Source organism: Spinacia oleracea, chromosome 1, assembly GCF_020520425.1.
Source record: "Spinacia oleracea cultivar Varoflay chromosome 1, BTI_SOV_V1, whole genome shotgun sequence".
In the NCBI taxonomy this organism is placed as follows: Eukaryota; Viridiplantae; Streptophyta; class Magnoliopsida; order Caryophyllales; family Amaranthaceae; genus Spinacia; species Spinacia oleracea.
In genome coordinates, this window is record NC_079487.1 from 128,385,754 (window position 1) to 128,401,041 (window position 15,288).

General features: G+C 37.7%; 4 protein-coding genes across 7 annotated transcripts; 2 read left to right on the plus strand and 2 right to left on the minus strand.

The window, feature by feature from the left end:
• Nucleotides 1-95: 95 nt before the first annotated feature.
• LOC110797550 (phosphoinositide phospholipase C 2) lies at nt 96-3,310 on the plus strand. 2 transcript variants are annotated; one of them, XM_056827740.1, is made up of 9 exons: nt 96-493; nt 623-822; nt 950-1,082; nt 1,176-1,421; nt 1,509-1,699; nt 1,924-2,041; nt 2,131-2,271; nt 2,353-2,439; nt 2,850-3,310. In XM_056827740.1, the coding sequence occupies exons 1-9, from the start codon at nt 143-145 to the stop codon at nt 3,153-3,155; spliced, it is 1,773 nt and encodes a 590-aa protein (XP_056683718.1). In that variant the 5' UTR covers nt 96-142; the 3' UTR covers nt 3,156-3,310. The 2 variants fall into 2 exon arrangements, with proteins under 2 accessions (XP_056683718.1, XP_056683714.1); XM_056827736.1 differs by having other exon boundaries at nt 1,506-1,699; nt 2,850-3,193.
• On the plus strand, nt 3,123-7,015 carry LOC110797551 (phosphoinositide phospholipase C 2). 2 transcript variants are annotated; one of them, XM_056827748.1, is made up of 10 exons: nt 3,123-3,234; nt 3,733-4,107; nt 4,311-4,507; nt 4,795-4,927; nt 5,018-5,263; nt 5,339-5,538; nt 5,836-5,953; nt 6,078-6,230; nt 6,326-6,412; nt 6,538-7,015. In XM_056827748.1, exons 2-10 carry the CDS (start codon nt 3,802-3,804, stop codon nt 6,835-6,837), a joined length of 1,740 nt encoding a protein of 579 aa, XP_056683726.1. In that variant the 5' UTR covers nt 3,123-3,234; nt 3,733-3,801; the 3' UTR covers nt 6,838-7,015. The 2 variants fall into 2 exon arrangements, with proteins under 2 accessions (XP_056683726.1, XP_056683725.1); XM_056827747.1 differs by lacking the exon at nt 3,123-3,234 and having other exon boundaries at nt 3,551-4,107.
• A 788-nt stretch (nt 7,016-7,803) lies between these two features.
• On the minus strand, nt 7,804-11,318 carry LOC110797552 (putative serine/threonine-protein kinase-like protein CCR3). Its single transcript, XM_022002673.2, has one exon. It carries the CDS (start codon nt 10,751-10,753, stop codon nt 8,264-8,266), a length of 2,490 nt encoding a protein of 829 aa, XP_021858365.1. The 5' UTR covers nt 10,754-11,318; the 3' UTR covers nt 7,804-8,263.
• A 153-nt stretch (nt 11,319-11,471) lies between these two features.
• On the minus strand, nt 11,472-14,707 carry LOC110797553 (uncharacterized). 2 transcript variants are annotated; one of them, XM_022002674.2, is made up of 7 exons: nt 14,518-14,707; nt 13,974-14,153; nt 13,638-13,758; nt 12,743-13,050; nt 12,271-12,366; nt 12,081-12,140; nt 11,472-11,990 (listed from the first exon to the last, which is right to left on the minus strand). In XM_022002674.2, exons 3-7 carry the CDS (start codon nt 13,747-13,749, stop codon nt 11,790-11,792), a joined length of 777 nt encoding a protein of 258 aa, XP_021858366.1. In that variant the 5' UTR covers nt 13,750-13,758; nt 13,974-14,153; nt 14,518-14,707; the 3' UTR covers nt 11,472-11,789. The 2 variants fall into 2 exon arrangements, with proteins under 2 accessions (XP_021858366.1, XP_021858367.1); XM_022002675.2 differs by lacking the exon at nt 13,974-14,153.
• Nucleotides 14,708-15,288: the final 581 nt, after the last annotated feature.

The window sequence follows — 15,288 nt, forward strand, 5'->3', positions numbered from 1 at the left end:
TACGTATATATTCTCACTTTAGGAAGAGGCAATACCAAAGCACAATATTTAACTAACCAACAAGTAACCTTTTCACTTTCTTTATATTTACCTAAATCATGAAGTATGTAAGAAAGAAACACCAATCTGTTAATAAAAAGAAATGGAAGAAATAAAACGATTTCTTACATTAAAAGGTGACCAGGGAAGAAAATCTAAGCAGGCATATAAGTTCTGTTTCTGTTTCCGGCGTATTTTCAAGCTGAAAATGGCAGAGCCTCCGCAAGATATAGTGGATTTGTTCAATGATTACTCTGACAATGGTGTGATGACAGTTGAAAATCTGCACAAGTTTTTGACAGAATTTCAAGGTGAAAATCATACCATTGAGAGTGCTCAAGATTTATTCAATCGTATTAAGCATCTTCCCGTCTTCCTCAGGAGAGGTCTAAACCTTGACGCCTTTTTCCTATATCTTCTCGGGGAACAGAATCCTCCTCTTGATCCTCCTATGGTATTTCTCCAATCTTTCAAATGATTAATAATATATGATACTATATTTGCTGTAATATCAGTTTTAAGCATACTTATTTGGACAAAGCATGCTTAATTTAATCTTGTTACATATATATTTGGCTTATAGGTGCACCATAACATGAATAAACCTCTGGCTCATTACTTCATGTACACTGGCCATAATTCCTACTTGACCGGTAATCAACTCAGCAGCGCAAGCAGCATTGAGCCGATCATTAAGGCCTTAAAAAGCGGTGTCAAGGTCATCGAGCTAGATTTGTGGCCTAGCAAGAGAAACAAAAATGATATTGTAGTTTGTCATGGAGGGTATGCTAATCCATTCTATGATTCACATTATCACTTTTGTGATTAAAGTAAAGGTTATATGGGATTGTATAGCCCTTGTGCTAGTTCTGTGTAATTGTCAAAATGATTGAAGTTTTCAGACTTACAGGACTATGACTTCTCCAGTGGAACTCAACAAATGTTTGGAAGCAATCAAGGAAAATGCTTTCGATGTATCGGAGTACCCTGTCATCATTACTTTTGAAGATCACTTGGATCATTTGCTTCAAGCTAAAGTTGCCCAGGAGAGTTGTTAGAATATATATGTACTCTTATGTTTTTTTAATCTGTCATTAGAATTATTCTATATTCCTGAGATTAACTTTTCTTTGATTCAGATGGTCAGTGATATATTTGGAGAAATGTTGTATCCTGGAGTGGAATTTGTTGAATTCCCTTCACCTGAAGAGTTGAAAAGAAGGATTCTGATATCAACTAAGCCACCAAAAGAATCACTTGATAGTTTCAACGAACAAGAAAACCAGGAACAGAAGATTAAGAATTCAACTGATAGATCAGGAGCAGTATTGGGAAATGTCAGTGGATACAGGAATTATGATGAAGTTGATATACCTATTAAGGTTTATCTTTATGTTCATCCCAAAATTTATTTTAATTACTATGTATGATAAAGATGTTGATATATATCTGCAAGAAAACACTAGCAGGACAATGAGGAAGCCGAGGAGGAGGCTGCGGCTCCTGAGTATAAGCACTTGATTGCAATTCATGCTCACAAATTGGAACATGGTCTGGATAACTTGCTGAATGACAACAATTCTAGGAGAGTTGCTCGGTTGAGTATGAGCGAGGAGAAGCTGAAAAACTCTGTAAAAACTCATGCAACTGATATTGTCAGGTTAGTAAGACGGCCAAATAAAGGGCTTTGTATACCATTGTTACTGGTGTAAAGGCATTCAGAGTTTCAGACTTCAGGTTCTTTGAAAACTGAAACAAGATTTTGGAAATCGTCTGTTGTCAGTTTTCAAAATTAACACGGTCATGTATAGCTGTATAAGTATGACTCATTATGAGTCCACTGCTAAAGTATATGTTCACTCACCAAAATCCTCTTTCCTCCAGGTTTACTCAGAAGAACCTACTGAGGGTATATCCGAAGGGAACACGCATTTTGTCTTCAAATTACAATCCTCTAATTGGTTGGACACACGGGGCTCAAATGGTAGCATTCAACATGCAGGTTTGACATGGAAATCTATGGTTTCTGCAGTCGAAGCTAGAGATAATGATTCTGCTAGATGCTGATTTTAATCCTCTGGGTCTTGACAGGGTTACGAGAAAAACACTTGGATCATGCAAGGGATGTTTAGAGCCAATGGTGGTTGTGGTTATGTTAAAAAGCCAGATTTCTTGTTAAGTAATAAGGCCTTTGATCCCAGTATAAAAAGACCAGTCAAGAAAACTTTGAAGGTCTTTCTTCTAGCATTGGTCTACTAAAACTAAGGATCAGATACAACACTTCAGCTAAGCCTTGTGATTTTTATTGCACAGGTAACACTTTATATGGGGGATGGATGGCATTTGGAATTTCGCCGAACACATTTTGATCCATTTTCTCCACCAGATTTCTTTACCAAGGTCAGCTAATATACACTTGCTTTTTCATAATTTGAGCAAGTTCCAAGATTCTTCAGTTGAGCAACCTGAGATTCTGAGAACTTGAATCTGCTTCACCAGAGTTTGACTGTCTTGCCACATTGTCTGAAACTTTCTGTAATTTCCTTCCCTCCCATATCAAATACATAACAGAAATGCTCAACACGTACCATCTTATAAACCTGATGATAGCCAACATTGTTCTGTAAACAGCTTGAACAATCTGAATCCCGGACTGACAATACCAAGCCAAATTCTGTGAACACCAAGCCAGGAAGTTTTCTGACAGACAACACCGTGTTTCCTACTCTTTCTTGCAAAAAGCAAATTGTTTCTGACAGACAACACCGTGTTTCAACATGTTATCACAAGTTTGTGTTTTTGCTGTGTAGGTTGAAATCTGCGGAGTTCCAGCAGACATAAAGAAGGAGCAAACAGTGCCTATTGAGGATCAGTGGGTGCCAATGTGGAACAAGAAGTTTGAGTTCCCCTTGACAGCACCTGATATTGCTCTCCTAAGAATTGAAGTTTGTGAATTTGATTTAGACAGAAGGCATGGCTTTGGAGGCCAGACTTGCTTGCCAGTCTCCGAGCTAAAGAGTGGCATCCGAGCTGTTCCATTGTTTGGTAAAAAAGGAGAGAAATTTGAGCATGTCAAACTTCTGATGCGATTTCAGTTGTTACCAGGAGTTTACTGATTGTAACCTTTTCATCATTACTACAACTTCCTGCTATATGTATGCTGTCTGAAGTCTGAACTGCATCTGATGTGAATTTGTAATACTCAAATAACTCAGTAAAAGATTCTCTTTCCACTTATTAGCACATGCAGATTCTAAGTATTTAACTTGAATCAGCAGTTTTCACAACGCCGAAAATAAACAAAGTTTGTATATAAACAAATATACTTGGCTTGGTTGTTTTGGCAAGATTTAAGGAAAGATTGATTAAATTACCAAAAGAGTGAGAAAAGATGGTCTTAACACTTTTGCAACTGGTAAACTACTCACACGTTAACTGGAAACATTCCTTTGCTTTCTTATTAAACTTTATTTTGAAGGGAAACGTGAATACTGATAGTGATAAACAATACAGAAAGAAATGAAAACAACAAGAGAATTTATTCCCACTTTGGAAAAAGGCAAATTCCATAAGAAAATAATTTTGCAGCAGTATAACAAAAGAGCAAAATTCTTTCAGAATATCAGCAACAAATCTTTCTTCTTTATTCAATGAAAAGCAACTAATCTCTGTCACTCCTTTAATACATGATAGGCAACTTCTTGGATCAAGGATCAAGAAATTGCGCAGTTTCTACCGTGACAAAAAATCTATCAGACAAAAATGACTAAACAGGCATATGAGTTCTGTTTCTGTTACCGGCGCATGTTCAAGCTGAGAATGGCGGAGCCACCAGAGGATATTGTGAGCTTGTTCAACGAGTACTCTGACAACGGAGTGATGACTGTCGAAAGACTGCACAAATTTTTGGTAGAATTTCAAGGCGAAGATAAGGCTACACTTGAATATGCTCAAGCTATTTTCAACAGTCTCAAACATCACCATGTCTTCCACAGGAGGGGCCTTCACCTTGACGCCTTCTTCAGATATCTATTTGGGGACCTAAATCCTCCTCTTGCACCTGTTGGGGTAAGTGTAACACTTTCACCTTTTACAAATACTGGAAATTAGAAGATTTGATGGATTTGATAAAATTCTCTGTGAAAGCTGATTTGACACTCTTCCTTTAGATAAAGTTCTGTTTCCATAATTTTGTCAAAATTCTTCGACATAGTACTACTGTGGCTTGTTCTGAATTTCTGAGCATCTAGTAACATTTTGGTTCCTATCAGGTGCACCATGACATGAAAGCCCCTTTGGCTCACTATTTCCTGTACACAGGCCACAATTCTTACTTGACAGGGAATCAGCTCAGCAGTGCAAGTAGTATTGATCCGATCATTAAAGCCTTAAGAAGCGGTGTCAGGGTCATTGAGCTAGATTTGTGGCCTAATTCGAAAAAGAATGATGTGGAAGTTTACCATGGAGGGTATGTACACTTGACAAAGTCTATCCAGATTAAGTTGAGTTATATGTTAGCTTGATTAAGCCTTTTGATTAGTTCAGAATTTCACAAATTCTAATATGAGACCGAAAATGTCATCCCATAGTCCCTAGTTATTTATAGAAGTCACCTTTATTTTACCATGCACCCATCCCACACAAGAATTATTCTATGATTATAAGGACTAATTGGATGGTCAGAAAACATATAAAACGCGTGTATATGAGCTTGTGCTACTTCCTGGTGAACTAAAACTTTGTTGAAACCAACAGGACAATGACTTCTCCAGTTGAACTTATCAAGTGTCTGGAAGCAATCAAGGAAAATGCATTTTATGCTTCAGACTACCCTGTCATTATTACATTTGAAGATCACTTAGACTCTTTTCTTCAGGCTAAAGTCGCCCAGGAAAGTTTGCCCAAATAGACCAACTTTTTCATTAAATTGTAAAATCAGTTGTGTTGATCATAAAATGACCTCTTTTTTTCTTTAATTCAGATGGTCAATACAACATTTGGAAATATACTCTTTCCAGGCACAGATTTTATAGAATTCCCTTCACCGGAATCTTTGAAAAGAAAGATTCTGATATCGACCAAACCACCAAAAGAATCTGGTGACAATATCAGGGAAGAAGAAACAAATGAACAAAAGGTTAAGGATTTTACCGACATTTCAGCACTTACATTAGGAGATAAAAGTGAATCCAGAAACATGATCAAAGACGATGAACAAATTCAGGTTAGTAATTGTTTTTACTGTGCCCTTGTAATGCTTAAACTTTAGTCTAAATGATTACAGTAACCAATGTTGCAGGAAAATGGGATGGAAGAAGAAGAGGAAGAGGAGGAAGCAGTAATTCCTGAATATAAGAAGCTGATTTCAATTCATGCTGTGAAGCAGAAAGGTGGTCTGGAAAGCTTACTCAAAGGTGATTCCAAGAGGGTTGCACGTTTGAGTCTGAAAGAGCAGAAGCTGGAAACTGCAGTAAGGACTCGTGCAACTGATATCATCAGGTTAGTCATAAACTAGAACATATTCTTTTCCTGGACTGATCTTTAGTGATATTTTCTTATACCGAATGAAGAAATTTGCCTCTAAACATAGAAAGTTGGCTACAAACTATGATCAAAGACCACTACTTCAGACCAAACAGAAGCATTTAGAATATAATTGGTCATTGCTTTACTGTCTGTAATATACTAATATCAGTTATGTAAAAAACAGAATGATCCGAAACAGGTTATGCTGTTCTTAAAGAATTTTTTAACTCCAATCAGTAAAAAGAAATACGTAACAATTTTTCACTTCAGATTTACCCAGAAGAATCTTCTAAGAGTATATCCAAAAGGTACGCGGATATTATCCTCAAACTACGATCCTTTCATTGGCTGGACACACGGAGCTCAAATGGTTGCATTCAATATGCAGGTTTGTATCTCAAATTTTTGTCACCTTCACTTTCTGCTAGTTCAAATTATTACATTTAGCAAGCAAAGGGAATAAAAGGAACGGATAACTGTCTTATATTTATTTCTAACTTTTCGGTTGAAAGGGATACGGAAGGTACCTATGGATGATGCAAGGAATGTTTAGAGCAAATGGTGGTTGTGGCTATCTGAAAAAGCCAGATTTCCTTTTGAAAAATGGTCCAAATAATGAGGTTTTTGATCCCAGCATAAAAGGGAAAGTCAAGAAAACTTTAAAGGTTTGTGGTTTCATGTAACAGTCTCAAATATTAATAGGACAAATGTTCTTTATTTCACAAGTATCATCCTCATCTATAAAAACTCTAATGAACAGATAAAGTTATACATGGGGGATGGATGGCATTTGGAATTCCACCACACACATTTTAACCAATATTCGCCGCCAGATTTCTTCACTAAGGTCAGCTGATACCAAATATCCACTCAGAATCATTTACAGTCAAGGAAAGAAGAAGAAATCTATTGCCTACTATTTTGCCAAAATGAACTGATTTAAGATTTTTTGTGTTTCATTTATGGTTGTAGCTTCAAATATTGGGAGTACCAGTCGATAGGAGGAAGGTGAAGACGGTGCCTATAGAAGATCAGTGGGTCCCCCTATGGAACGAGGAGTTTGAGTTCCAATTAACGGTTCCTGAACTAGCCCTCTTAAGAATTGAAGTTCGTGATTATAACATGAGCAGAAGGCATGACTTTGGTGGGCAGACTTGCTTGCCTATCTCAGAGCTTCAGGGTGGCATCCGAGCAATTCCATTGTATAACAAGAAGGGGGAGAAATACAAGTATGTAAAACTTCTTATGTGTATTCAGTTAATAGGAAAGTAGGGAACTAACTTACAATAATTTGTAGTTTTTTCGCCATAGTCCATAGTTGAGATGGGGATCACAGTGTCCTGAGATGTGTTATGTGAACCCAGGAATATAGAAAGTATATGATTGTTGTATCCAATGATGCTTCCATTGCTGAGAACCTCCTTTTATCTTATATAGGGAAGTTATCTTATACGGAGTACTTCGAATTGATGTATAATTGCTAAGAAAAACATAAAAAGGCCAGTTCTAGGAAAAGACAGTCCTATTCAAACCAGTTTCAAGGGAAAACAGCATTTTACTCTGATAATAAGAATTAAAATAAGAGATCAAGTTGCAAAACAAGTATGGCCGAGTTTGGCACTTTGGCTGTACATTCAGACCATTTCTTCAGGGGTGTGACCGAAGGTGATAGCATATTTCACCGTTCTTAGGCCAGCCAGCCTGAATTCCTCGGGCAGGCCTCTTAATTTTTGGCTGCGCCCCTGACCATGATTATAAGGAAGAAAACTAGAAAAGTGATTCATGAAAATTGAAAAATAAGACATTGCCTCAAGTATTATAAGCGGTTTCTTTCAGTAAGTTCTCAGTCACCTAAACCATCCCTTAGTTAAAATGGTATATTTACTTTGGTTAGCTAATTAGTTCTACTTATCCCTAGCTTGAAACCTACTAAAATCTAATGCTGAAAAGGCAGGAGCATGATGTGAAAGCTTTACTCGCGCATTATTTTGTGTACACAAAGCTCGTTTTTCCTACTTGGGACAGAAAGTAGCCCAAAATCTTATCAGATTTACTGGAAAGGGTTTTAAAGATCACTAGCAATAACACATCAGATGAAAAGGAGCAGAAGACAGCATCACCAGCAATTGAGAAGGCCTTGAAGAATGGCTTCAGAGTTATTGAATTGGATTCGTGCCTAAGCTCAGATAAATTAGATATTGATGTTTCTCATCGGGGTTGGTTTTTAGTTAGTTCTCTTGTATTTAACTGGATTTTAAGCACAAACAACATATGACAGGACAGTATGCCAATCACATCCTTAAGTTAACACTCAGAAAAGTCTCAAGTCTTCAGAAAAGGATCAAACAGGTGAGTGGTTTATTCAGAAGAAAAGGATAGCACAACTCGATCCCAATGGAGTAGTAAATTGAACAATTGATGAAACCCCGATTCACGAAAGTTCCGATATTGTAGAATCTAAACAGATTGTCTTAAATTTATTTCATCTTAGAAAAAAACTTAGGTATACAAACAACTCACACTCAGGCAAAAGTTCCCTTCCAAAATCAAACTCAGCTAACATTTCTTCATTTACACTAATTTAGTATAATAAGCACTAAATCAAATGACAAAAAAAGTTAAACAAAAACAAAATCAACCAATATTGGTAGAAACTAGAGAAGTAACCGTAGGAAATATTTGTTGCAGAGAGGGCATTTCAACTGAAAGAATAGAAGTTGGGGGGAGAGAAGGTACCAGAGCTTCCTTTACAAAGAGTTAAAGCCCTCTCCAAATTGGAAACTACATCAGACATTGTTGGTCTCTCTTTCCCTTCCAAGTTAACACACATCATCGCGGTGTAAGCCAGCAGCTCAACAGCCTCAGACTCATTCATCACTGGAATCTCTACCCGTTTATCCAACACCTTCCACACTTCCCCGGATACAATGAAAGGACCTGCGTACTCTACCACCCCGGTGGGCCCACTTTTCTCACCCTCCTTGAATACCGCCTTCTTTCCTGTCAAAAGTTCCAACAAAACCACCCCGAAACCATACACATCACTCTTGGTTGTCAAAACCTTTAAAACATAGTACTCAGGATCGATATACCCAACTGTCCCAACTGGTTTTATTGACATGCTCCCTTCCTGATTCTCCGGACCCTTTAATGACAAACCAAAGTCAGAGACTCTACCGACCCAATTTGCATCGAGAAGGATGTTTGAGCTTTTAATATCCCGGTGAATAATGGGTGGGACTGCGTAGTTATGAAGGTACTCAATCCCTCTTGCAGCATCTAAAGCAATATTAATCCTAATCTTCCAGGAGTTCACGGATCCGTTACTTTTATGAGTGTTCTTGGTATGCAAATGATCATGTAGCGCTCCATTACTCATATACTCGTAAACCAAAAGCCTCTCGTTCTGTTCTTCACAAAACCCAACTAAACTCACCAAGTGCTTGTGGTGAACCCGAGTTAAGAGCACCAATTCTGACTCAAAAGCATTTCCTCTTTCCTTTCTTGTGCAGATTTCTTCCCTCTTAATGGCAACTTCACAACCAATATTAGAGAGTTTTCCTTTATACACGGTTCCGAAACTCCCTCTCCCAATCCTGTTCTCTAAGGAGAAATTCTTTGTAGCAGCAGCAAGCTCAAATAGGGTGAACACCTCTGATTTCTCCACGTGTTTTGAAGAATAGTCCCAACTCCTAGCACGCCCCAAGGTCATAGAACTAAGCTGTGTGATCGACGATGATCTTGACTGAGGTGCACTTGAAGCATTACTTGCTATAAAAGCTGAATCACCAGTATTGCTACTACCAACAGAATCATGCTGTTTATCCCTCGCAACATCCAGAACCTTCTTCCCGTCTTTTGAGGAACCTGGTCTTTTAAGGTATATGAAGTAAGCAAAGGCAAACATTCCAGAAAGGATACCAACAAACCCAAATACCTCATACGCCCAGAGAGGCCGGAGTGTTTCCTTCTTCGATGGTGGTGATGAAATTGGATATGATGATGGTGAAATTGCCGTTGGTGATGGTATAGGCTCAGGAACATTTCCTGCCTCTAGTTTTATTTTAGGCTTTAATGGAAGTGGAAGCTCAATTACACATGATCTGCAAATAACTGTATCACCACTACAGAGTGACTCTGAATCCGGAAGCACACCACAAAGTTGACAAGATTCACGGACACATCTACCAGGTACCATACTTGGCAGTGAAACTGAAGTATTAAGCTTACCAGACAAACCAGGACCCCAGCAAATCACAGTAAAATCGTCAGTTCTCAGACCACAGATATAATCTACACCAGAAATGATTGACTGAAATGAGAGATTCTGAACTTTTTGATCGGTGGTGATAACTGATGTATTAATATTTCCTCTATTGCCCCAGCAGATGAGCGAGCCATTGCTCCTTTGCAAGGCACAGGAGTAGGTCCTACCAAGAGCAAGCTCTGAAAAATGGAAAGGTCTTTCTAAAGGGACATTAAGTTGGCCTGAATCATTGATTCCTTTACATATTAATAACCCAGAAAAAGCAATCCCACAAACATGAGATTTCCCAGCAACTAAACTCAGCATTGACATATTACCAAACTCTCTCTCAATAAAGTCTCCTATCCCACTTTCACCCCAACACAAGACATTCCTCTCATCCTTAACTATCCCGCACGAAAACCCTTTACCTGATGTGAGGGCAAGGAAAGCAGTTTCTTCCACACGAGGTAAAGTTGGGGTGAGTAGACCGAGTCTTGCTTCCCTTTCCCAACATCGGATGTTTCCTGTTCTGGCCTGCACTGCACAAACTTGATCATCTCCAACTGTTAGATCAGTCAACGGGAAACGAGTATTATGGTAAATTCTCTTGCCATGGAAATTGAAACTGGGAAATATCGTGTCCCAGCAGAAGAGATCGAAACCACCAGAACTCAGTCCACAGAAGAAGTCCTGCCCGCCAGAAATGGCTTCGTAAGAGATGTTTGGCAGAACTGAAAATGTTTTACCCTGTTGAAAACATTGGATACCCTGATATTTTCCCGCAAGAATGCCACACACGGTGTTAGAACCATGGCTGGCAGCAATAGTCGAAGAGGAGCCAAAGCCGCTGACCATGGTTATAAAGAAAAAGAGAGTTAAGAGAACAAGAAAGAACTGACATCTTTCAAGAGGAGAAAAACAGCTGGCTTTCTTCTTCATGGGAAGAGTTTCAAGGAAAAACAGATTGCAGGCATGGTAGCAAGTAGAAGAAGAATGATCGGACAAGGAAGACAGAAAATGAAAGGGATGAATGCAGACCCATTGAAAAAAAAACAAAAAAAATAGGGTCTACGATGAATTCTGAAATCAAGAAGAAGAATACAAGACAGCAATATGTCAAAATTCCGACCTTTTTTTTGTAAGTTGATGGGTGTTTGCAGATTCAATTAGGACTAAAGTTATAGAGGCAACCTTCGATAAACAACCATTGGAGTTGACCGGAAATTATCAGGTAGCTGGACATAATATGGCAAAGAACTGAGTTTGAGAGAGGGAGAGTTTATAATGGCCTGCACGAATTCTTCTTTTATTATTATCTTAACATAATATAACTACCATTGTTGGAATACCATGTCGTGCTCAGATATGAGCTTGATTTTATAGTTATTTAATAAAAAGAAGAACAAGTTTACTTGGAAACGTCACAGGCAGGATGCGGGAGACAGCTACTAAAATTTCCCTATCTAACCAGCCCAAGGCAATAATAGGCATTGACTAGTAAACTGCCAATATTTGGCAACAACAAATGAGTGCTAATACAAATGGAAATGTGGGTGATTTAATTTCATTAGATGACTTAAAGATGAGTGCTACAAATATAAACAGCAATACCAAGAAACTAAAGCAAAATGAAGATCATAACAAAAGAAGGCAGAGGTAGCAGAAGAAAGAAATAGTATAGATCATTGAACTTGTATAACAAGAGCAAGTTTAATGACATAGTTCTGCATCTCATCTTCATTATCAGACGATGTGAATAAATATTCTACAGACATCTAGAACCACAAGTAACCCACCAAGCAATCCATAATGGAGAAATCAAAACGAAAAGCAAGTAATGATGCATCATAACGGCCATATAATTTCACTAGCTTGCCTGAATACAAAAGACTACACACCGTCAAGCTTGTTGAATTGGGGTCATGTGCTGACTTAAATACTCTGAAATTTAACAGTTATCATAGGCGAGCAGCTATCATTCAACAGGATCCTGAACCAAGTCAGCAGCTCGGGTGTCATACTCCTCTTCCAACCGAAAATCCTCATCAAGATCCTCCATCGTTCGCCCAAATGCAAATTGTTTTGTCCCCATTGTTGTGAAAGGCAACAATCCAAAAGCACGGGCTGTCTTGATCTCCCTTGCAACTTTCCTTTGGGCTTTCGCACTAATTCCAGTCTTCATAGTAGATTAAGGTATACTAGTGTTCAGAATTCACATTCCAGGGGAGAAAATATTTCAGCCAAGATAGAGATGATATGTGTTTACCTTGCTCCTCTTGTTGAGTATTCCAGCATCAGTCAAAAAGTTCGCAAGGAATCTCACATTCTGCACAATATAAATTGATTTGAGCACCAGTTCTATTCAAGATTTGAAGAGACAGGTTTAACCAGTAGGAAATACTTATTCCATTACTCGAAACAAACAAAAGAATATACTGAAGATCATCCATGCTTACCCGGAAATCTGCTTGCCTTAGAACCTCCTCTGTAGTTACTTGAAACTCAGGCCGTTTGCTAGGTTTCCAAACTCCTGGTTTTCTAAGATCAAGATCCTACAGTGAAGAATATCACAGCAAATTCACAAAGATATAAATTTAGTTTGTACGCCAAAACAAATAGCACAAAGACAAAAACTGTTTTAAGCAGGCAGTCAAAACTCAAGATGAAGGGCAAAAATGGGTACTTGTCCAAGTTTCAAATTCGGCTATTCATCAAATTTTTGTACACTTTGGTCCAAAATGAAGTGTTAAGTATCCAAAACAGGTTCTAAGGTGTGTTTTAAGCAACGATAAAGTACAGATCTAAGGAAGATAAATGAGCTAAGTAGCATGAAGTTTTAAATTTCTGGAGGTATGCATGACACGTTTGATAGAATCAATAACCAGCAGATAGCTTAACACCTTAACTGCCGTACATTCAGATACATACCTCGGGGTTATATGTCACACCAGGCTTAAAATTCATGTCTGTTCTAAAGGTATAATCTTCTTGGTTAATCTCATCCGGATTGAATTCAAAGTATTTAGCTGCATCATTCAGTTTCTTCTCCATCCCATCAAGCAACGTACTGTAATCACCTCCGAATTCAGTAGAACCCGTCCCCATTCCAAACCGAGCCTTCTCAATACTGTCAAGATTCTGAATGAAGGCATTATCCTCAGAGATCCCACCAAAAATGCGACGCACAACATTGGACTCAGATGAATTGGTATCCTTGTTCTCATCATTCCCTTGACCTATTACAAAGTTCAGGGCAATCCAAAAGCATTACAACATGGAAGATAAGGCCTCTCAAACTTACATTGTATGTACAACGTCAGAAGAATAGGTAAAACCCAATATCAATATACTACTATGAACTACATAAAAGGTAAACATGTAACTATGTAAGCAATCTCTTTACAGTTTACACTAAACTGAAATACTATTAACTCGTGCAATTCCAGAATGCAATTTTCCACAATCTACAAAACCCGCCAGAATGGCCTTAAAACTCTAATGTAACATCTACGAAGTACTAGATTAGTTAGTTAAAAAAAAAAAATCAACTGTCATGTTCTCAACTTAGAATTTCGACTATCTCACTATTCATCTGTTCCTTGAATACATGCAAAACTAATATGATCTACAATCATCACAAACTGTGATTCCATATCAATTCTCTATCATAGTACAATACCAACCTAAATTCCAACTTCCCTGCAATAATTTATAGACTTACAGCAAGAATTTTTCAATAGGAACTGGGAAATAAAGTACTCCGTAATAAAAATGCCGAAATAAATAAACAAATAAAGATAAAACATCACAAAATAAAAATTACCATGATTTAAATCGGTGGAAAGGGTTCGGGCAGTGATGGACCGATGAAATTGATGATGATGATGATAGAATCCATCACTTAGAGATCGTATTGCTACCCGAATAAGCTTCATTTCTGGCTCCTGAAATTATTACAGAAGAAAAAGGATATTCAATCAAACTGATTAATGAGAAAACCCCATAAATTATAAGTTCAATTTTTTTTTAGGGTCATTAATCAAAACAACATCTCCCATATTTTATAAGGAAATTCCCAAAAAAAATCAAATTTAAGAATCGCAAAGAACTTGAAGATTTGAAGCTACGAAGCACGGAAACGCCAAAAATCACGACGTACCGTTTCCGAAACGTCCTGAAACGGGGAAACCGGGAAACGCGATTCGGAACGCGCCGAAACCCTTTCAGAAAAATAGAGACGTGTTTGAAACTGAATTTATCCCGGAAACGAAATTTCAATCTAATATTCACGTTTCCCAAGAAAACTTGCTGATTGTATGAAAGTTTTTCCGCCAGAAAACTGAAATTAGGTTGAAGAAGATAGGTTGAAGAAGATATCAATTACTCTGTATTTCACACTTGCATAGCCTATATTCGAAACCGTGCTACAAATTTGGGCCTGGCCCAAGTAGACAAATGGAAATTAAATCATAAAGGGTGTATTTGGTTCAGCATAATTTAGAATCAGGTATGGGTTTGAAATTATCAAACCCTATACTTATGTTTGGTACTTTGGTTAACTATTTTTGTAAATTTTAAAATTTGGAGACTCACCTCCAAAATCCCTACGGTATCAAAACAACATCTCCCATATTTTATCAGGAAATTCCCAAAATAATCAAATTTAAGAATCGCAAAGAACTTGAAGATTTGAAGTCACTAACCCACTAGTTGAAGTTCCTTTCTTCTTGTTCCACTGATCTATACGCAACTGGTGATCACCATGTACGACGAAGTTAGCGGAACGTCGACGTTTTGAACGAGCAATGAGCTGATAAAAATGGCGGATAAACGAAGCGAAGATCGAAAGGGATTTTGATCTTTGAGTAGGGTTTTAGACTGCCATTGCAAAATGATCAAACCGTAAATTTGGGCTTGTTGTGGATTTAGCCCATTTATTATTTTGGCCATTTACCTAATTTTGGAGCCCGCCTTACATGAATCTGCTATTTCTTTCTTGGTTTCCAACTTTTAATTTTGAAATATAGACCTTGTTTGACAATTGGCGGTTGGTTGTTGGCTGTTGGATGATTTACTTGACTTATTTGACTGGTTGTTAGTGTTGGATTTTTTTTGTTGGATGTTTGACTATATATTTTCTAAAAATGTGTTTGGTAAAGTTGGTTTTTTACTACTGGTTGTTTCATAAAATGTACTTAGTAAAATGAAAAGCCAACAGCCAATGTTAAGAAGCTACTCTTCCTAACTTTTGGGTTTTGGCGGAAAATCCGGCTTTTTAGCCAAGGAACTAAGCAACTTACCAAACATCTATATTGGTTGTTTGAACACATAAAAAAGCCAAAAAGTCAAAAGCCAATGAAAAAGTAAACAAAAGGCCAATTACCAAACAAGTCAAAAGTTTCATTATAAAGTACTCTTCTAAAAGTAACGGTTTGATCATAACTAATTCGATCGTATATACCAATGAATTCTTG